At 39.8% G+C, this 22,255-nt stretch overlaps 1 protein-coding gene across 11 annotated transcripts in view; it reads left to right on the forward strand.

Moving 5' to 3' along the window:
* The window catches only part of LOC134659325 (protein daughterless), a 172,073-nt gene that overhangs the window by 138,427 nt on the left and 11,391 nt on the right, over positions 1-22,255 (forward strand). For 7 of the 11 annotated variants that reach the window (XM_063514979.1, XM_063514985.1, XM_063514984.1 and 4 more), the window contains exons 2-8: positions 389-904; positions 14,710-14,875; positions 15,558-15,682; positions 17,887-18,045; positions 18,349-18,468; positions 20,417-20,485; positions 21,742-21,844. In XM_063514979.1, the coding sequence (XP_063371049.1) occupies positions 506-904; positions 14,710-14,875; positions 15,558-15,682; positions 17,887-18,045; positions 18,349-18,468; positions 20,417-20,485; positions 21,742-21,844 (1,141 nt within the window). In that variant the 5' untranslated portion in view covers positions 389-505. The remainder of the gene's footprint in view (positions 1-388; positions 905-14,709; positions 14,876-15,557; positions 15,683-17,886; positions 18,046-18,348; positions 18,469-20,416; positions 20,486-21,741; positions 21,845-22,255) is intronic. The other 4 variants (XM_063514989.1, XM_063514990.1, XM_063514988.1 and 1 more) reach the window with 3 other exon arrangements.

The raw sequence follows: 22,255 nt of genomic DNA on the forward strand, positions 1-22,255 counted from the left end.
TCCCCTGGCTTTTGACCCATACCTGCTTTCTCATTGTCCCAGGTTCGGTGCTGGTCGGTTCCCATCGCAAGGTGTCTTTGAACTTAAAAAAAAAAGTAATCCGTCATTTGTTTGATTTTGCGGTTACGGTCTTTTGATTTTGGGTGGTCAATTTTGCATTAAGTCTTATGCCGCCGCAGCTTATTTCGCGATCGATTGTTTTTTTTTTTTAATTTTTTTTATTGTATACTTGCCATTTTTTTTCATTCATTATACACCTACATTTTTGTTAGTACCTACATGAATTCATTTAAAAATTCGATGTTTTGTCTAAAAAACCGAACACTCAGTAATTTAAAATTTTAAACGAATCATAAACGAAACGCAAACTTATTTCTCTTATTTCCAGTGACCTAAGTGCAATATCTAATAAATAAACCCAAAAGTGCAAAACATAGTGCAATAATGCCGCGGTGATGCGTGCGAACAAGTTCAAAAAAGTGAAATTCAAGTGTCCAAAGTGAAAATGCTGCGCCACGACGCAAATATGGACTCGAATTTCCTCACAGCCGACCCTCCACCTATAACCGACATGGACTATCAACCTAAAACGGACTTAGCCACAGAATACTTCAACACATTCAATCAAATCTGTGACAACTACAGACCGGAGTCTGACGTTAATTTGCGGCAAACTTCGGACTCTTTAAGACTGTCCTCTGAAATCTTAGACGGGGTTAGATCGGAGTTTATAACGACAGATTTCTCTGACAAAGTGAATGATGTGGAGAGGTTTTTGAACGGGAAGGAGCAGATATTCCAGTTCGGGCAGCCTGATGCCTCGGCGCTGTTGAGGCATAGGGCCCGGCGGAGGTTTAACGAAGAACATGGCTTGCCGCAGGCGGCCACCAGTCAAGAAAGTGGGGTAAGTTGGAGAATATACGCTGTATTTATTTTCAGGGTCTGCTTTTTTGACAGCTTGGATTCAATGTCAACGTTTAAGCGGAGGAATTGAATGGAAAACTTTGCAGCAGGGGCCCGTTTCTCAAAAGCTTGTAACTTGTAATACAAGTGGAAGTCCCTTTCTAACAAAAGCTGTCAAAAAGTGACATCCGCTTGTATTACAAGTTACAAGCTTTTGAGAAACGGGCCCCAGGTTTACCGTATTCTCGCGTAAAAAAGTCGAAATTCAAACTGGTTTGTAGTCGAAAAAAAATTCGTATTTTTATCACTGATGTTACATTTTTAGGTAAATTTATGTTTTAAATTCCAAAAAATGTCTATAAACATTTTCCGTAACAGTTTCTCTGTAAAAATTAACTGTCGTAGCGAGAAGTGACTGACCCCTTTCTAATAATGGAAAAGATTTGCATAAGGTCAATGTGGCTAATTCCGTCATAGGGTCTATTCCGTCTACTAGCGTTTTTCTCGATCAACGAACAAAATTGACAATTTCATCGACAAAGAAATGTACCCTCGTGGACGGAATAGTCCCTATGACGGAATTAGCCACAATGACCTTTTACATATATTTGCGTCAAAATAAAGTCATCAATTTAACCAATCTCTTTCGTCGTTTTTATTTCTGGACGAATCAATTGTGCTTCTAAATATAAACAAGAATGCACCAATGAGTCAGTTGAACAGGATGCTCTAAGATTTGCCCAAAGAGGGTATTCTTCTTAGAAATGCTCTATAATTGTATCAAATGTATCACATTCATAAATACATGACGCATTACTTAGTCCAGGCGTCGGCAACCTGCGGCGTCACTTGCGGCCCGCGAGCCTCCCTGGCTATTTTGTATGTAATATTGACAAACGACAATGTCTGATAAAGTCATAAATATGAACAAAGTACGGCCCGCGTCAACTTCGTTAACTATGTGGCCCTTGGCTGCTAAAAGGTTGCCGACCGCTTAGTGTAAGGCTGAGTGGACGCTCATGTTGGGCGTATAGCGGGGCGGGGCGTGCGGCGTGCATGTCAAACAATTGCAAACGTATAGGAGTGGCCTTAGTCCACGCTGCTCAAATCACTTGTTAGCCCGACGCCACGCTGCACGCCCCGCCGAACGCTCCGCTCCGAGTGGAGGCCTGAGTGGACGCTCGGAGCGGAGCGTTCGGCGGGTCGTGCAGCGTGGCGTCGAGCTCCCAAGGGATTTGAGCAGCGTGCACTAAGGCCGCTCCTATACGTGCGCATTTGTTTAACATGCACGCCGCACGCCCCGCCCCGCTACACGCCCAACATGAGCGTCCACTCAGGCCTTACACTTATTAGTTGTTATTGAGTTTATAAAGTACAGTCGCCGTCAGAAATATCGGAGATGCTCATGAATATCTCAACATGCACTATGACGTTTTGATAATAGACTTTGTTCAGATATTTGTGAACACCATTGTCGCTCAAATATATCTGATGGCTACTGTACGGTCAAGTAATTTGATGTTTGTGACACTTCGTACCTTGTCACAGTGACGATCACGCGACATCATTGTCACTGTGACAAAGGTACGCTAGGTAAGCGGCCTTCATACTCGTATTGGTTGTCATTGTACAATTTGTCACTGTGCAATGTACAGTCGCCATCAGAGGGGCTACCGCGAAAACCGAATTTCGCAAATTGCGGGCATTTTTCTCTTTCACTCTAATTACGCCTTCATTGGAGTAAGAGAGAAAAATCCCCGCAATTTGCGAATTTCGGTTTTCGCGGTAGCCCCTCTGATATATCGGAGCGACCAAGGTGCTCACAAATATATTATGAACACGCCTCTATTGTCAGGGCGTTAGAGTGCGTGTTCAGATATTGTGAACGCCTTTGCCGCTCCGATATATCTGATGGCGGCGGTACGAACGGAGTGTAAAATCAAATTTCTTGACAGTATGACACACATTTTATGCACAGTTCAAAGATTGACAATCAAATTTGACAGAAGGTAAAGAATCCTTTTTAACCAGCATTTATTAGGTCGACCTGTATGTAACTAACTAATGTAATGGAATCTTGCAAGTTAAATTTGATCCACTTCCCGGTTTCCGATTGAGCTGAAATTTTGCATACACATGTAAGTCGGGTGACAATGCCAATGGGTGGTACCATCGAGCTGATCTGATGATGGAGACAGGGGGTGGCCATAGGAACTCTGTGATGAAACAACGCAACCTAATTGTGTTAGGGGTTTTTAGAATTGTCTCGATGAGTATTAGTTGTCTGTCGTAAGAAAAGTACAGTCAGCGATAAAAGCTTGTACCAAAAATGAAATTTTTGCCAAAAACTTGTGTTGATTTTGTAGTTTGAAAGATTAGAATACCTATACCGAATACCTATTATTCAAAATTTACGTACATACTCGTAATGATTAATTTGTTATTAAAATTTAGAATTATTTGACATATTCATTGAAGGTTATTCTATTTTAATTATTTTTAGAACAACGAAGATTTCTCTAAATAGTGTTTATGTTTAACTAAATGACGGTCTACTTCAACTGTCATCATATTATATTGTATTTTTATGTTACCATACATTATATTTCAACACAAATATTTATTATCATATGCATAATGTAAATTTCTACATTTATTGCCTTAAGCGTGTCAGATCGCCCACACTTAAAGAAATTAAAACTACATATATTATACTTGATATAAATTGTGTAGGTCGATTTTTAACAAACAATCAAAAAGCTTATTGTCAAAGCAAGAAAGTTTAAATTGCAATAATCGTTTGTAAAATATTTCAAATACATTAGTTATGTATATCTATATATTGTGATTAACTACATATATATTTAGAGCGGCCATGTACTAACGCCCACTTTCTTCTAACAGCCAAATATATGTTCACGTAAATAGTTGTCTAAAAATATAGTATATTAGCTAAGCGTTGAGTGTCTTATGATATAATACTGGGAGTATTGCGTATTTAGTCATAGTATACGTTTTTCACTTCTTTCAGTACGGATATGAGCCCGTACCATGAGTCATTGACAGTGTCAAAACTGACATATACGCTATCGAGAACGTAATTTACTGTCTTTACATCTCGTTCGTACTAATATGCGAGTACGAGCGAGATGAATAGAAAGTAATTAAATTACGTTCTCGATGGCGTTTATGTCAGTGGCGTCAGTGCCAAACTGGTGGTAGCCACAGCCACAATGATGGTTTCTCTACGTGACAGCGTGATAAAACGGTATGCGTCACTTTCAATCGCGCGGTGTTAAAAAGTGGCGGTTATTTTGTCACGTGGATAAAGCTATCCACAATAGGCCTGCAAGTAGCTTTCGGGTCAAGGTGATGTTCCGATGTCAACATCAGCTGCATTACTGTTGCGGCGTCGTTGCCGAAGCAGTATCCATCAATTTAGTTGATAAAATTGGACGTTTGTTTCGAAAAATACTGCTACGCGATTATGACGTTCGTTCTTCAGTCATCTTATCAAGGAAATTGACAGATGCAGCGGCGGCAGCAACGACGCCGCAACAGTAATGCATCTGCATTACTGTTGCTTTATTTTTAACCGACTTCAAAAAGGAGGACGTTACCAATTCGGCCGTATTTTTATTTTGTATGTAAGGTAAACGTACTAGTGCTCGGCATACTAATGCCCAATAGATGACACCCTGCTGTTACCTCTATTGACAATGACTTAAGTTTCAAGATGACATGTACTGGGACCGCGGGGAGCACCAGTACGTTTACCTTATATTATTACCTTACCTCAGAAGTCAGAACTATTTTTAGGGTTCCGTACCCAAAGGGTAAAAACGGGACCCTATTACTAAGACTCCGCTGTCCGTCCGTCCGTCCGTCCGTCCGTCCGTCCGTCCGTCCGTCTGTCACCAGGCTGTATCTCACGAACCGTGATAGCTAGACAGTTGAAATTTTCACAGATGATGTATTTCTGTTGCCGATATAACAACAAATACTAAAAACAGAATAAAATAAAGATTTAAGTGGGGCTCCCATACAACAAACGTGATTTTTGACCGAAGTTAAGCAACGTCGGGCGGCGTCAGTACTTGGATGGGTGACCGTTTTTTTGCTTGTTTTGCTCTATTTTTTGTTGATGGTGCGGAACCCTCCGTGCGCGAGTCCGACTCGCACTTGGCCGGTTTTTTTTTTTGTTTGAATGTATATGTGACGTTCCACGGCAAAAGGTACCTTATGGCACTTGGCGCTTATGTCGCATAGCGCCGCAATAGTAATAGCGCGCGGCGGCGGAGCGGCGTTAATAATAACGTAAGCGCCAACGGCCATAAGGTACCTTTTCCTGTGGGACGTCACATATAGATATAGTCCCATCCCAAGTTGGTCCCGATTTTGTCAAAACCCACTTCTGATGATGGGATCCCTGAGAAATCTAGAGAACTCTTATTCTGCCGACAATATACCTAAAACAACAAAACAAAAGTACCTATATCCTACTAAAGCGACGATATTAATTGATTTGTTTACAATATTCATTATTTTATCCTAAAATTTTACTGATTATAATGATTATTTGCCAAAATAATTGATTCTTTGGATAAAAGTGTCATTTAATGAGTGAACGATTATATTCATTGATAAAAAGGCTTAATTGCATTCCGCATCAGTTGAACGTTTACATGGGGTCATATAATTCCAAAATTTCCATACATTTTACGTATTTTCCATTCAGTTACCTTCATACAAAGTCTATGACAAACGGGAACGGAATGGAAATATCGGGACAATACTTTCGGTGCATTGTCCCGATATTTCCATTCCGTTCCCGTTTTTCATAGACTTTGTATGAAGGTAAATGAATGGAAAAGACGTAAAATATATGGACATTTTGGGACACTTTCTGCTCCTATTATGTATTTAGGATCGACAGACCTGTGATTCTTAGTAGAAATACAATAAAAAACCCAAATTTGAAAGAAAAGTAGTACAAATTATAAACTTAAATAGATTTCACACACTAAAGAAAATGTGACCAAATCCACTGGTGTCCGAGGCGTGAAATCATTTGTATGTAGTACAAATGTAAATAAAATGGTCGTAATACATCGTTAAAATCCTTATTATATAGTCAGCAGCAGAAGTTGCTAAGCGGGCGAGGTGTTCAAAATTAACTTCATTAACTTGACGCGCTCTTATTCTCTTAATTAACAATAAAGTCACGACAAGATCATTTTGAACACTTCGCCTGCTTAGCAACTATTGCTGCTGACTGTACCATGTAGAGCCGAGTCCCTTTTAAAGTATTTGACGGCGTATCACATGACGGATCCATTAGGGGGCGTCGAGCGTCAAGTTTCGGGTTACAGAATTCGAAGATCGGCTGTCTTTGTCTGCTAACGCAAGAGTGATAGAGATGGAGCTGAAATCGAAGATCGTCTGTCCTTGTTTTCATGGCTCCAGTAACGCAAGAGTGAAAGAGATGGAGATTCGAGCCAGTCGAGGTAGTTCAGTTGTAACGTCAAGGGTTGATTTTGGATTTTGTTTTTATATAGTTTGTATAGGCCAGTACCGTTTCAAGGATGCGTTAGCAAACTGTAATAAAGTTTTGAATCCAATCTTACGTGTAAGCGTTTTTTTAAAATTGGACAAGTGCGAGTTCGACTCGCGCACGAAGGGTTCCGTACCATTACGCAAAAAAAACGGCAAAAAATTACGTTTGTTATATCTAGGAGCCCCACTTAAATATTTATTTTATTTTGATTTTAGTGTTTGTTGTTGTTATAGCGGCAACAGAATTTAAATATATCATCTGTGAAAATTTCAACTGCCACAACAACCACGGTTCATGAGTAACAGCCTGGTGACAGACAGACGGACAGCGGAGTCTTAGTAATAGGTTCCCGTTTTTACCGTTTGGATACGGACCCTAAAAATTAATTTAGTACCTATTTTTGAGTTGATGTATTTACACATTCCGCTGTTCTGTGTTTCTGTGCTAGGTATTAGTAAATGGTAGAATTATTTATGGGTCATTTGCAAATTTATTGTACCTTTGTCTAATTTTTTCTTAACATTTTCAGTTTCGTAACGAAAATTAACCATACAAAAATGCAAATTTGTATAGCTAACATTCGTAATGAAACTGAGAAAATTAAGAAAACTTAATCTCATCTTTTCTACATCACCTCATATAAAAAAATAAATATATATTTTCAGATTCCGCAGATCCATAGATTGTTAGTTACAAGACACTTATAGGTCATTATCCTTTTTCTTATACTTCAGTCTTAGTTATTGTACTTTATGTGCTTGATCCTCTTCTCGTGAGACATCCCGTCGCTAGTTTTTGTTTAATATAATTCCTGATAATATAACAATTAGAATGAATGAGAGCCCTCACAATAAAGCGTCGTGAATCCTGCACAAGAAGAAAGTCCCGTTGGTACAGACGGTGGAAGACATAAGCGGCAGCGGGAATGGAAATCGTGGGGGAACTTAATTGCCATGACAACATAGTCTTTATAACAAATTTCTAGGTACCGAAAAAAACGCCCATTCACAAAAAAACAGTACAGCATATTACAATTTTGACGTAAAAATAAATAACAGTAAAATATTAAAACGCCCGAAAATAAATGAGGATTTGGGTGAACTAAGTCAGCGTTTGGGTAATTGAGTGTTCTGCTTTCTGCTGTAGCTATCAAATTCATCGCAGACATACATAGGTGATAACTTATTCTTCTAAGAAACAGCCATGATGTGCCTTTTGGCGTACGAAATAACTTCTTATTATCTAACTATGTACAATATATAATATTTTTTTACATAATTTACACGGGTAATGAGATTGGCATATATGCAAATACATATAATTTAATAAGTCGATTCATATAAAATATATATATTATTTTATAACAATAACGCAACTGACATGTGGCAGACCATATACAGTAGCTTGGGGGCTTACAGTCATGTAAAAAGAATTGTCATATAACCCCTTAACCTTTTGCCCTGAAAGCAGTTACGCTTGTGACTTGGGATGTCACAGGAAACGAAGGAGCGAGCTGGGAAAGCTCGCTAAGAAATTATAGCACTGTCTCTGCCCCATTTCTTTAGTAAACGGCAATCGCGTCCCCTTGTGACTTGGGAACCCACAGGAAATGAAGGAGCGAGCTGGCGACAGGATGTAGCGTTATGATTATGATTCATGCAATAATCGCTGCCTCTTGAGCTCACTAAGAAATTATAGCATTGTCTATATCTAATATCTTTAAACGAGCAATTCTTGTTTATTTATTTATTTAAATATATATATATATATATATATATTTCGGGGATCCCGGAAACGGCTCTAACGATTTCGATGAAATTTACTATATGGGGGTTTTCGGGGGCGAGAAATCGATCTAGCTATGTCTTATCTCTGGGAAAACGCGCATTATCGAGTTTTTATATGTTTTCACCCAGATATTCTTTAGTAAATAGCAATCGCGTCCTCTTGTGACTTGGGATGCCACAGGAAACGAAGGAGCGAGCTGGGGACAGGATGTAGTGTTATGATTATGATTCATGCAATAATCGCTGCCTCTTGAGCACGCTAAGAGCTAAGAAATTATATCACTCTCTGCCGCATTTCTTTAGTAAAAAACATTCAAGTGCGCACGCAAGTTATAAAGATGAACAAGAAAGGTTTTTCAAGACTACTGCAGTTTTATACTATTATAAAAGCTCGGTACAGTCACCTGCAATAATACTTTACTCTGCAAAGGCCGCAAAAATATATGATAAGTGGACACACTCTTATGGCTCTACAAATACGTAAGACCGTGTCAGATAGATATTTTTGTGTAACATATTATTACAATGTGTATGGGAGACCCCTAGAATTGTGTATGTCCGGTAATCAGGCATCAGTTTGTTTCTGCAATAAAAAGTACAGTTAATAATAAAAATAATATCCATTTATATTTAGTAATTATATTACATCATACTTGCCAACGTTTACATGTTGTTGTTATGTGTGTTTTTTCAACAATTCAAGTTAGGTATTTGAGTTTTGCATGTTGTAAATTCTATTAATGTTAAAATAGGTTTAAGTTTAAATTGTATTAATGTTAGCTTCTGAGCAGCATAACTGTTATTATTCATTAGTGGAAACTGGGTGGCTTGTGAATGTGTTGTCTGATTTACTATGTGTGTTGTTTTTGCCTGTTTGTTTCCCAAAGGTTTAAATAAATAAATCAGGCTGTCAACTTGTGTTATAGCAAATTGAATGAATTAAATAGTTTCGAAGCTATTTGGTTGGGATAGACAGTGAGATAGACAGACACACTGACCCTTATAAGGGTTAGTTATTTTGCCTTTGACCCTAAAAATACAAGTGATTTGGCAATACAAATGTATTTACTATCCTATATTATTAAAAAGAAACATCTGGGTGCGTAGCCAACATGCCAACCGTTTTCGCTCCGTAGCGAACGAAACGAATTTATTAGTGCGAACTAATTTAAAAGAGTGTTAGAGAGAGATGACTACTCTACGTTACTGAGCGATAACGATTGCCATGTCGGCTAAGTACCGACATACCTAACGTAATATATGACAACGATTTCATCGTATGCGTTTGCGCACACACACTGTCACATGACAATGTAGTAATATACGCTGGTCAATTCGTGAACCTTATCTCTTTCCATTAAGGTTCACAATGGCTCAGCTGTGTGGTCTATAGTACAAAGAGTTTCTCATATAGACTTGACCATAACCAGCTTCCTTGTACGTTTAAGGGTTAACTAACGCGGACAATTGAGATAGCACCTTATTGTGCGTACACTCGCGGACACGGTAAAGTGGTTATTAGTTTACTTACAACATAAAGGGTCATATTTGGACCGTTAGCCATATTGTGCGAGGTGATTAGGTAGGTCATACTGAACAACTTTTTCTATGGGAGGACCAACCCGGAAATCCCAAAAAAAAAATTGGCCTTCCCATAGAAAACGTCGACATCCACTCGACCAAAATTTATGAAACGCCATAAAATTTTCTGTGATTTCGGAGTTGGTCCCATGAAAAAAGTTGTTCAGTATGGCCTACCTAATCTCCTCGCACAATATGCCTAACGGTCCAAAAATAACTCTGTATATCGGTTATTCATTTAGTTACAACATAAATATGTTGATCTCGGTTCGCATAAGAACAGAAATGAAATAAGAATTTAGATATATTGACGTGATATTATGGGACATACCCGAAGTTAATTATATTCATAGCCATTTGTTAAATAAGACAAATAGGTAATCAAAATAAGATATTCCAACATATATTTAATTAATGATGACCGTTTAGGATTGTAAATTAAATTATTGTATTTAAAGAGACAAATTTAATTTCATAAAAATGTTGACGTACCTAAAATATTCCTAACTATGCAAATTGCCGACCATTTAAACTTTATAGTCACGAAAAGATTTGTCGATTTATTTATGATTGTTGAATAGTAGCAAAATCAACACAAAGAGACATCTATTTATAATAATGATCTAACAATGCGTCCGTGACATCGCTGACAAACTGCAAGAGTGCCGCCTTCGTTGGTATGGCCACGTCTCGCGCAGACCGGCAAGTTACGTGGGTAACAAATGCCTGGACATGCCGCCTCCTCCCGGTACGGGAAGAAAAGGCCGGCCCAGGAAGCGATGGCTTGATGTCGTTAAGGAGGACATGCGTGCCAACGGACTCACCACCAGGGACGCCGAAGATCGGGCAAAGTGGACACCAAGGAGTCGGAAGGCGGACCCCGGGTCCTCGCGCCCCGCGCCCCGGCACAGCTGGGATTGACGCCAGGATGATGATGATGATGATCTAACAATGCAAACAAATTATAATCAAATTTAAAATTCATATCCTCCTAAGCCCCAGCCATACCAATAAAAAATCTAAAATTTGCCACTGAAATTTGAACCTGCAATGTAGGAAATAGAGTTAATTTTGCGTTGTTTCAAAATTGAACGAAACTGTTCCAATTGAATATGGTTTAAATTTCATCGAACTGAATAAGTACTTTAGGTAGGACCTTGGGCCTTAGGAGGATGGATATATTATTGTCTTCTACTCCGTCTAAACCAGTTTATGTCGCGTTATGCTTTTGATTATTATTCAAGATTGTTAAAAACAATAATGATATTTAGTAGAACGAAAAAATATGGTTGTCTGTAAAGTCGGTATACGGACGATAATTTTGCGTGATAACGTCATAAGAAAACATTGATGAAAAATTGCATACTTTTATACGCTACCATGGAGATCTGTCCACAACGTTACCATGGAGATACGTCCACAACGTTACCATGAAGATACGTCCATAACGTGACACTTTTTCGTTATCACGTCAAAACAAGGAAAATGCAGGCGATTCCTGTATAATTCGTAACATAAATGCATAAGAATCTCATTACGGATGATGAGTAAGTATTTCGGTACCTTAGTTCCTAGCGGCTTTACTAAATTATTTTGAGACAATGACACTCATTCTACTGATTTAGCTCCGGCTTGCCCAACGGATAAGTTTCTGGAACTAAAGTGGAAACAGGGGCGGGAAAACGAAGTTCGCAAATTGCGGGCGTTTTTCTCTGTCACTCTAATTAGGTACATTACGCCTTCATCGGAGTAAAAGAGAAAGATCCCCGCAATTTGCGAAATTCGGTTTTCGCGGTAGCTCCTCAGTAAAGTTTGTGCCGGCCTGCGATGGGTATATTGCCTGATTAAAGAATAACATATGAATGTTATTCTACCACCACAGGAATAATGAATGAATGATCATTCATTATTCCTGTGGTAGTTTGGCTGTCACTCTCTATATCTGTTTAATGCTGAATGTATACATGGTTTTATGGTGCTAACTATTTGTCAATATGTTACGGATAATATTTGTCATAGTTAGAACCTACGAAAGTTCACTAACTGTCAAGCTTTGAATTTTGGACGCTTTTAATTTCCCCATACAGCCAATGAATAAATGAAATGAATGAATGATATCTTTATTTCAGGCAGGCCCATAAATAAATACCTTAAAACTAGCATACATATTATAAAAATATAACAAAACACAAAAAATCACATTATGATACCTGCTTATTAATCGTACATAATATGCATGCGTCCATCTATTGTTTTTTATATAATATTCATCGATTATGACTTAGGACTGTGGACAAGCCTACAGAAGTACAGACAGATTCGTCATCATACGAGAAATATGATAAGCTTGTGTTTCAAGGTGACGTGACTCACTTTTAATTTGATTATCCAGTTATTGATATCAAATATCAATAAGCGTTTGATAAATATATATTGTATTATATGGTATATACAATCTAAGTTGTGAAAAAATGTAGGTATGTATATGTTTTGTTGTTACGTTATTGTTCGCTGTATAATTTTCGGTTGCCTAATAAGTATGTTATATGTTGTATGTTGCTGACATAAAATAAACAGCAAATTACGTTTAATATGATTGAATGACCTGTGCCCTGTCTATCAAAAGCTTGTAACTTGTAATACAAGTGGAAGTCCCTTTTTGACAGCTTTTGTTAGAAAGGGACTTCCACTTATATTACCAGTTACAAGCTTTTGATAGACGGGGCACTGTAATCCTATTAAAAAAAACATAGTATAATACATGAATAATCATTATTCGTTCATTAGTGATTATGATGAATAATATATAATTATATCAAATATAAATAATAATTGTCTCCGATTGTATAACTACAATAAGCTCAATTACTCGCTGCGAGCTTTCGCTCGCGGCCGCGCGCGCGCAGCTTTCTGCGCTGGGGTTGTCACTTCGTCTTACAATCATTTAACAATTTTAATTTCGCCTTGACTAAAAGAAGCAAGTATCATTCTTGCTTCATAAAACCTATGTCCTGAAGCAATAATAGCAGCTATTGTATCTTCAAATTATAATTAAACTAGCGACCCGCCCCGGTTTCGCACGGGTTAACAAATTATACATAAATCTTCCTCTTGAACCACTCTATCTATTAAAAAAACCGCAACAAAATCCGTTGCGTAGTTTTAAAGATCTAAGCATACATACAGACAGACAGACAGTGGGAAGCGACTTTGTTTTATACTATGTAGTGATAGTGATCAATGGTCCCCTAATATTTATTTCTTATTTCATCTGTTCAAATATTAATTCAATTGTAGTTGTTTGATCCACTTATTCCCTTGTGTAATAAATTTACTTTATCTATAGAAAAACAAACAAACTACAAACTAATATGGCTCAGCGACCCAAAGAGGAGAGGGTCTTGGCCTCCGAGACGAGAGCACACACTTTTCCCGATCCTGCGCCGTTTCCTGCCAATTAAGAAAAACAACCTTAAGATAGTAAAATTAACTTTTATGCCAGTCTCAATTTTTTTTTTTAATCGTTGGGTGACAACCCTGGATTGCCCCACTAATAGCATAATTAGCGCCGAGACTAATTAACCTTTAGCGATATCTTTATAAAGCATTTTCAGCCTTTTTATCCACACAACACCATTACAAAAAAAAAACAACTCCAATAATACATGGATAATTTGCTGGACATGCCGACGGACCGATCGGGGTCATTTATTTTGTATACGAGTATGGTCAACAGCCTAACTAAATGATTCATTTTATTGACACGATTTTTTAAGAACTTCTAATGTCGACTATATTTTTATGGAGTTGAAATAACTTTTACTTTTTTTATGTTGCTTTACTAAACAAACGGATTATAAATGTATTATAACCGTGCCCCCTAGGTATTCAAAACTATCGTTTAAAAAAGTGTCTAGGAATCACTGAAACCTTTAGTATAAGAAAAGCTCCTTAATAGAGGGTATTACTGCAATGTTCTGCCGCCAGAGTGCAGCACTAGCCCCCATCGTAAACCATAGAGTGACTTATACATACTGTGTCTTAGACGGTTTTTTGAAAAGTTTTCACAGACAATAAAATATGACATTGATACATCAAAGCGGTTTGTTTACAAAGGGTCTACCGGGAAACGCGAAATCGAAACTCAGCTATGCATCGAATATGCAACTCTATGGTTTTCGATGGGTGCTAGTGCTGCACTCTGGCGGCAGAACATTGCAGTAATTCTCCCATATTACAGGTCCATAATGAACAATTGTACCGTACCGTGTGTAACGTGGCTTGCGCAAGAGCAGTTCCTTATGAAGCTCACAAAAGCTTTCAAAATGGCCACCACTGGTCTGAACCGAGAACTGTGACTCACGGACAAGCTAACGTACTTTTGTACTTGTTATATAACACGAGTTAACTAAAACCTGCAGGTGACAAACAAGCATACAGCCCAGCTGGCGTTAAACGGTTTCCGTAGTCTTTGCACATTTTGAACTGAAGGATTATTCCACACTCAAAATTTCATAATAAAAAAAAATCAACAAAGTAACTATACAATTTTTCTTCGAATAAAATACCATTCCTTTTCTGAAGAACCACAGCCTCTTCAAAAGCTTAACCGTTTCCATAAATATTAAAAATTCAGCCATCCTCATAAAATCTATTGATATTGTGTCGGGTTTGTTTTTAGCTACGATGTCACTAAGGGCCGGTACAGATAAGGTTCGGATTGCAGTCCGTCTGTATCGGCCTTAACGTACGTTTTTTAAATATGACTTGTATCAATTTCTATTGCATATCGTTTAAAATTCTACTTAATTACGTATTGTAAATGTTTTTTTCCTATAATGATGACAATTTTATAACATTTTTTTTTCTGTTCTTCCACAGTATGGCAGCGACGAATTCGGCCACGACTCACCGAGCCGGTACGCGTCACCAAAAGGTGCTGGTGGGGGCGCGTATCAAGAACCTTACTATGCGGGCGGCGAGTGGGCGGGCGGGTACTACCAGCCCCCGCCGCCCTACCAACATGACACATACGGGGCGTCACCTGGTAAGAATTTATCTTTTACCCTATACAGACTCCCAACCGGCAGAGTGACCCCTTGAGCGGGCAGGAAATTATCCGCCTTACCATATTACAAGCACGAGATCAGTGCCCTGTTTTTCAAAAGCTTGTAACTTGTAATACAAGCGGATGTCGCCTTTAGACAACTTGTGTTAGAAACGGACTTCGACTTGTATTACAAGTTACAAGCTTTTGAGAAACGGGCCCCAGCTTATGATTCCTTTTCTTTCTCGGTGCGCTCTTGACAGACACCGTGATCGGGATCATTTGGTTGCACACAGAACATGCCACCATTCTACTCTAATGGTTGCCTTCCGTGCGCATTCTGACGAGCCCTCTACCTTTTCATCTTTTACACCCCATTGGAGGTTTTACCTGTGACCTAGTACCATCCCTTCCCTGGACCGTGGTCCAGTTATGAGTACCTAAAGGTGAGAATTCGATGCTGTATGTGAATGAGATGATAGACGCTGCTCGTTGCTGGGTTGCTTGGGTTTCAAGATCTTGGGATGTTGAGTTCGATGGTGATACCTATTTCTTATCTTATCATGACCAAAACTGACAAATTATTTTCTTAGGAACTTCTGTACTATAGTTGGATGGTTTCACAATACTGTTTTTACCTTTTCCTACCCACACTATAACCCTTAATGTGTCCATGTTGCAGGTCTCCCAGGCGCGCCGAGCGAGCCCGCGGGGGCGGAGCTCCCCCTGCCGCCGATGTCGTCGTTCCGCGCCGCCGCGCCCCACCACTCGCCCACCGACATGCTCGTCTCCAAGCCCCTGCAGCCTGTAAGTATCCATAACCCTGATAGAAAACAGCAGCCAAGCCCCTGCCTGAAAGTAGCCCCCAGACGGGGCGAAGCTCCCCCTCCCCTCCTGTCATGTCGTCCCCACCACTCGCCCACCGATATGCTCGTGTCCAAGCCCCTGCAGCCTGTAAGTATCCACCCTGATGAAAAACTGCATATCGGGACATTAATAGAGGGTAGTGGTAGTAGCCATGCTGGCCTCCAAGCTCCTGCCTGAAAGTAGCCCCCAGACGGGGCGAAGCTCCCCCTCCCCTCTTGTCATGTCGTTCCCACCACTCGCCCACCGATATGCTCGTGTCCAAGCCCCTGCAGCCTGTAAGTATCCACCCTGATGAAAAACTGCATATCGGGACATTAATAGAGGGTAGTGGTAGTAGCCATGCTGGCCTCCAAGCCCCTGCCTGAAAGTAGCCCCCAGACGGGGCGAAGCTCCCCCTCCCCTCCTCCCATGTCGTCCCCACCACTCCCCTGCCCCTGCAGCCCGTAAGATATTCTTATTACCCATAGATTCAAACGAAACATCCAAGATTTTGCGCCTACGACTAACTAGTGACTGCGAGTAATTGTTCGTGTGCATTGCAGCACTAAATCTGGATTGCACCTTGTTGCATTTGATGCCACTGAAAGAGCAACCATTACTTTCTGGAAAGCAGAGAATCTTTCAAGGAACCAACCAAAGTTAAAGGCTTTTTAAACATCTTACACTCCCGTGTCTCCCGTAGTCAAAAATATTGACCAAATGCACGAGTCTCGTCCGGGATGCCGTCGACGGCGGTCGCATTGCACCCTTAGGGGCATTTATTTATCTCCTAAAAGTTGTAAAAGGCCCGAGCAAAACAATAGAGTCAATAGACCCCGTGATTGTACCGCCAGATGTTCAACTGCCGACCGACGGTCTGAGTGAATTTCCGTAACGCGTTACTTCGTGCTTGTATCTAACGCACTATAGTTTCTAAACTTCGCGATTAATGTCAGTCTTAACGTGTGTGCAGTGTATTTATATGTATAGGATTTTTTACGAGTGAGTGTATATATCATGCGTGCAACATAGGCTGGCAGATACCGCAGCTCAACTAGAAACTCCGGTGAGATTGGTCTTTTTTGCATATCGAACTATGACCAAGGAGGAGCGCCCTGTACTACAGCGCTCTATGCCACGTATAAATAACCTATTTCAATATGTACTTCAGCACCCCTAGCACATGATTGGCGCGACAGTATTTCGCGGCGAGATAGACTACCCATCTTTTTCTAACTGTGTTAATAAAAGGGACGGGTAGTCTTATCTCGCTGCGAGATACTGTCGCGCCAATCATGTGCTAGCCCGGCTGGCGCAAAATAAGAATAAGAATAAGAATAAGAATAAGAATTCGTTTATTCATGGCAAACTAAACTACATTCAATACAAACGTATTACAAAAAGTATATTTTAAACAACAGAAATTATAGTTTGCCACGAAATGGTCTCGCCTCAGCATAATGCTAACCCGAAAGTCAGCGCTGGTCTTCCGGCGAGACCATTTGTGGGCCACGAACGCAACCGTACAACACGACCCTATAAGTAAATGAACGCGAACGCGTCCATTTTGCGCTCTGCGCCGACTGCGCCTGCGCGTACATGTCAAAATGTCATGATGACTTACAAGGCCATGCCGTACAAGTATTGTTGGATATTAACATTCCTATATTATAATATGTTACTTAAACATTAGTTGTTGTGAAAACACGTGAAATAGACTTGATAACATTACAAAGAAAACAAAATACAAGCATGCAACGTAAAATAAACAATACTACATAACTGATTTAGATTCACAGTTACTTTTGCCGAAGCGTGTCATGAAATCATTGGTCTTTATTGCATATCGAACTATGACCAAGGAGTCGCATCCTGTACTACAGCGCTCTATGTCACGTATAAATAACCTATTTTAATATGTACTTCAGCACCCCTAGCACATGATTGTCGCGACAGTATTTCGCGGCGAGATAGACTATAACCATCTTTTTCTAACTGTGTTAATAACTGGGTAGTCTATCTCGCTGCGAGATACTGTCGCGCCAATCATGTGCTAGCCCGGCTGGCGCAAAATCACGAAGCAAGCGTCTTAAAATCACAATTTTATCTTATTAGTGAGGGTAATCATATTCAACGCACTCATAAAGCTTAACCATAACTTGCAGATGTACGCGTCAGCAAGCACGCCGACGGTAGCGGGGGAGGCCGGCAGCCTCTCCTCGTACGGCTCCTCGCCGTCCACCCCCGTGCACTCCCCCCCGCCGCTGCCCGCGCGGCTGTACCCCCCTCTCAAGCACAGCCCCCACATGCACCACCACACGCAGGTCAGTCATCACAAGCACGCCCACGGTAGGTAATTGATATAAAAGGTGATCCGCGCGATGACCATTCCTTCCCTCGCGCGCCATATCTTTCTAATTTCTAGGCTTTACCCCCTCTTACTCTTTTGAACGCCACACTTATTGTGTGCGGCGCGCCATCGTGAACCTTGTCGGAAAGCACGAAGGCTGGGCTGTAGCCGCGCGCGTCAGTTGACATCTGTACCGGTTAAAGAGTTAACCGGTTAATGTTGACATCGCTACATTCTCTACCGGTTAAAGAGTTAACCGGTTACTGTAATGTTCCAGGGCCCCAACTGGGTCGCCAGCGGAGTCTCATCCCCCGGCAGCGCGGGCACGCCGCACCCGCACGGCGTCGTGTTGCCCAACGGTCACCAGCACGTCGCCGTATTCCCACCCAATGTCATGGTGAGTACCCCCCACTCACTGATATGGCTCATTTAGACGGCGCGCGAACTCGTATACGATTTTAGTTACATTGCGGACCATTGAGGTTACATCAATTCAGCCGACCGATCAAATGACGCAATGTAATGAAACTCGCATGCGAGTTCTCGCATCGTTTAAATGAGCCCTTAGACACCCCCCCTATACTAGCTTCTTTTGAGCGTTGGCGTCTAGTCAGCGCTATGGAAAATGGCGTCGCTGCGACGACGTTGCGGCGAGCAGCGGCCATAGAGTTATCTAGACGCCGACGCTCAAAAGACGCTAGTGTGGGGTGCTCTTAGGGGTGGTGTGAGGTCATCTGTCAAGGTATAATCTATAGTAGGCCTAGCACATGATTGGCGCGACAGTATCTCACCCTAGAGATACTACCCGTCTTTTTCAAACTGTATTAATAAAAGAGGGGCGGGTAGTCTATCTCGCAGGCGAGGCTGTTATTTACTGTTTTGTTACTACTATTATCTTGTTTACTATGGGGTTTAAAATTTCTGTTAACGTACATGATATGAATTTTAATAAATTAAGTGTTTATCAAAGTATGTATAGATTATGCCAATGGCCGATGACCTGCAATCATTGATTTACATATCCATTTTAACTTAGACGTAAACTTTGAAAAACATAAGCTTTTTGAAATAATAAGATTTTCCAGTGTTTTTTAATTATTTTTCTTTTATTCGAGCATGGATCCCAGCATGGATGAATCTAATTTTTAATATTTTACAGTTTTATATGATCCGAATCAAAATATTATGAATCGAAAACATTATAAGCAAATTATACTCCGATACAACTTATTAAATCGAATTAGCAAGTAATATTTTGATTCTGGACCATTTGGTTGCCATTTATAGAGTTGTTACATACTGGCTTCTTTCACAACGTACGGTCGAAAGTATTAATTTATGACCCATTTCGTACCTTGTCATAGTGACAATCAATATGAAAGTCGCTAGAGACCTCATACTATTGTCACTGTGACAAGGTACGAAATGGGTCATAAATTAATACTTTCGACCATATTTTCACTGCACTTATTGTAGTTTTCTACGCGTCACCTTTATTTTAAAATGTGACGTTGACGTTGCGAAACAAGCCAATGTTTTAATTAATGTTTAATTTGTTTTGTTTACGGTTTCAACTTAATACAGTATGACTTCACTTTTATGACTATTAAGGAGTCATACTCATAATATATGTTATTCATGGGCAGAAACCGGTTATTTTTCAAACAAATAACCGGTTTCTTATTTTCCTAAAAAGTCATACTGTGTTCATTGAAACTTTTTTTTTTTAATGTTAGCGACCCGTGTGGAGCTTGTTACCATTGCCCTAGATGTAGTAGATAGTGTGGTTTAGTAGCTAGCTTCTCATGTTCTAACAGGAAAACATACATACATCATTACAGCCACTGACTGCCTAATACATTCATCTATCCGCGTAAAATATCTTAATTTATTTACCTACTGTTGATGTCAATGTAATGTAACATGAGTCGATGCGTTTAGCATTTTTTACGTTTATCATTGCGGAAAAATAATCTAATGTAATGTGTTCCTAATACACACACCAAGTGAATAAATCGGTCAAAATTAAACGTTCAATACTAACACATTTCTATTTCAACAAAAGTAACGAATATGATTTAAAGCAAGAGGGGTTATTTTATCTTTCTTATTAAATAAGTAACTTTCTTCTAAATATCTGTTATCACTCATAATTATTACTCTTGTTATTCACTTACCACAAGTACCACGTAAAAAAAAAAATACATAATACCAAGTTTTGCCAAATAAAAAATGACATTTTTTTTCCTTCCTCGAGTATATGGGATTCAAGTTAGGTGATAGATCGGTATATGGTGCGGGCTCCCAGTCGTGTACGAACATCGCCGTAACCTGTCGTGTCGTAGGGCGCGCCGGCGGAGCAGCGGCAACTCGACGAGGCCATGGTGTTCCTCCGGGAGCACTCCGACGTTGGTGTAAGTATTACGGCCGCAAGCGGTATATTCACTTCAAATACCACCCACTGAAAACTAGTTTAATAACGCTAGTACGGTACAAATGGGGAATATTACGCGAAACTCTGAGTAGGGGGCACTTCACAATCCGTCACAGTCTAAGGGTCTATCGCAAACGAGAGAGTCGAAATTTTGTTATCTAACCTCTATATCACTCTTGCATATTCGAGCGATAAAGAGGCAGATAGCTGAGTTTCGATTGCGTTACCCGGTAGGCCCTTTGTGAAAACTTGTCAAAAAAACAATTTAAGGCACAGTATATATAAGTTATGGTTTACGATGGGGTTTAGTGCTGCACTCTGGCGGCAGAACATTCCAGTAATACCCTCTATTGTGTAAGCGCTACAACGCTGATATTGGGTTGCTCTACGGCTTGAGTCGCGGCAATCCTACTCCGTGGTTATCTTGGCACACAAGCCATTTCCAGCTCAGTTCCATTTCAACTTTCCGCCGCTTCCCGAGCCACTTCTACATTTTTAATATTAAAACACAGCATTTAGAATACCGATACCGGAAAAATGGGAGAGTTGTAGCGATACTACGGGAAGTAAGAAGTATTCAGGGTATGATTATCTAATTTCACCTATGCTGCGCTATATTCATCATATTCATCAAATTATCTTCCGAATTCCATTGGATATCATTCTAAACTGACTAAGTATTGACAAAAAGTAAGTTTTTAGTGATTGCGTGGCATGGTTTGGTTTTGAGCTCACATTTTTGTTTTGCAAATCTAAAATGACTTAGTGACATTGAAGTATTTTTTCTTTAGTAATCGTACCCCTCCTCAGTAACATTTGTTAATAACTAAATTTTAAACTTTACAGCCAATTCTAGGTTAATATGATTGTAGAAAATGTGTAACGTCTGAAAAAAAAACGCACCGAGAATAAAAGAGAAGGCGCCATATATACTGTTGTACCTAACTGAACGGTTGACTATCATAGTTACATCGCATTGTCAAATTTAAAGTAACATGAATGAAAGTTATATTTAAGACTAGCGACCCGCCCCGGACTCGCACGGGTTAACAAATTATACATAAACCTTCCTCTTGAATCACTCTATTTTAAAAGAACCGCATCAAAATCCGTTGCGTATATTTAAAGATCTAAGCATACATAGGGACAGATAGCGAGAAGCGACTTTGTTTTGTACTATGTAGTGAAGGTTCTATTGTTGAGGGCGTCATTTGATGTTTGTTCTAAAATGACCAGGGCGCGAGAATGGAAGAGAGGTTGGATGACGCCATCAACGTGCTGCGTAACCACGCGGAAGCCCCAGAGCTGTACCCCCAGGATGTTCACCACCAGCCACCAGGTACTCATAAAATATTAGAATTTCCTTTATTTTTGCTTCTAATTTCCGTTTTTTTAACTGTATGGATGATCTGAGTGATATTTTATGCTAAAATTGCCTATAGTCTACGTCTACCACTTCCTTTAATGTGGCGTTCATGCCTAAAGTGTCCTTACGCTCCATGTGCATAAGGACCCTTCTCTGATGGAAAGCCACTAATAATTTACTGTTACCTATTTATATTTATTTATTAGAAGTTAAATAAAGAGTATTACTATCCACTCTAAAACGATGGCAGGCAATGAATACCTAGTTTAGAAATAGTGATAAAATAAGATGAAACGAATTCAGTTTATCCTAAAAAACCGGTTTCAATTTTTCTTTTTAAAAGCTAACCGGTTACTATCGATTTTTGTTTGACGTTATTAGATT

Source organism: Cydia amplana, chromosome 24, assembly GCF_948474715.1.
Source record: "Cydia amplana chromosome 24, ilCydAmpl1.1, whole genome shotgun sequence".
Lineage (NCBI taxonomy): Eukaryota > Metazoa > Arthropoda > Insecta > Lepidoptera > Tortricidae > Cydia > Cydia amplana.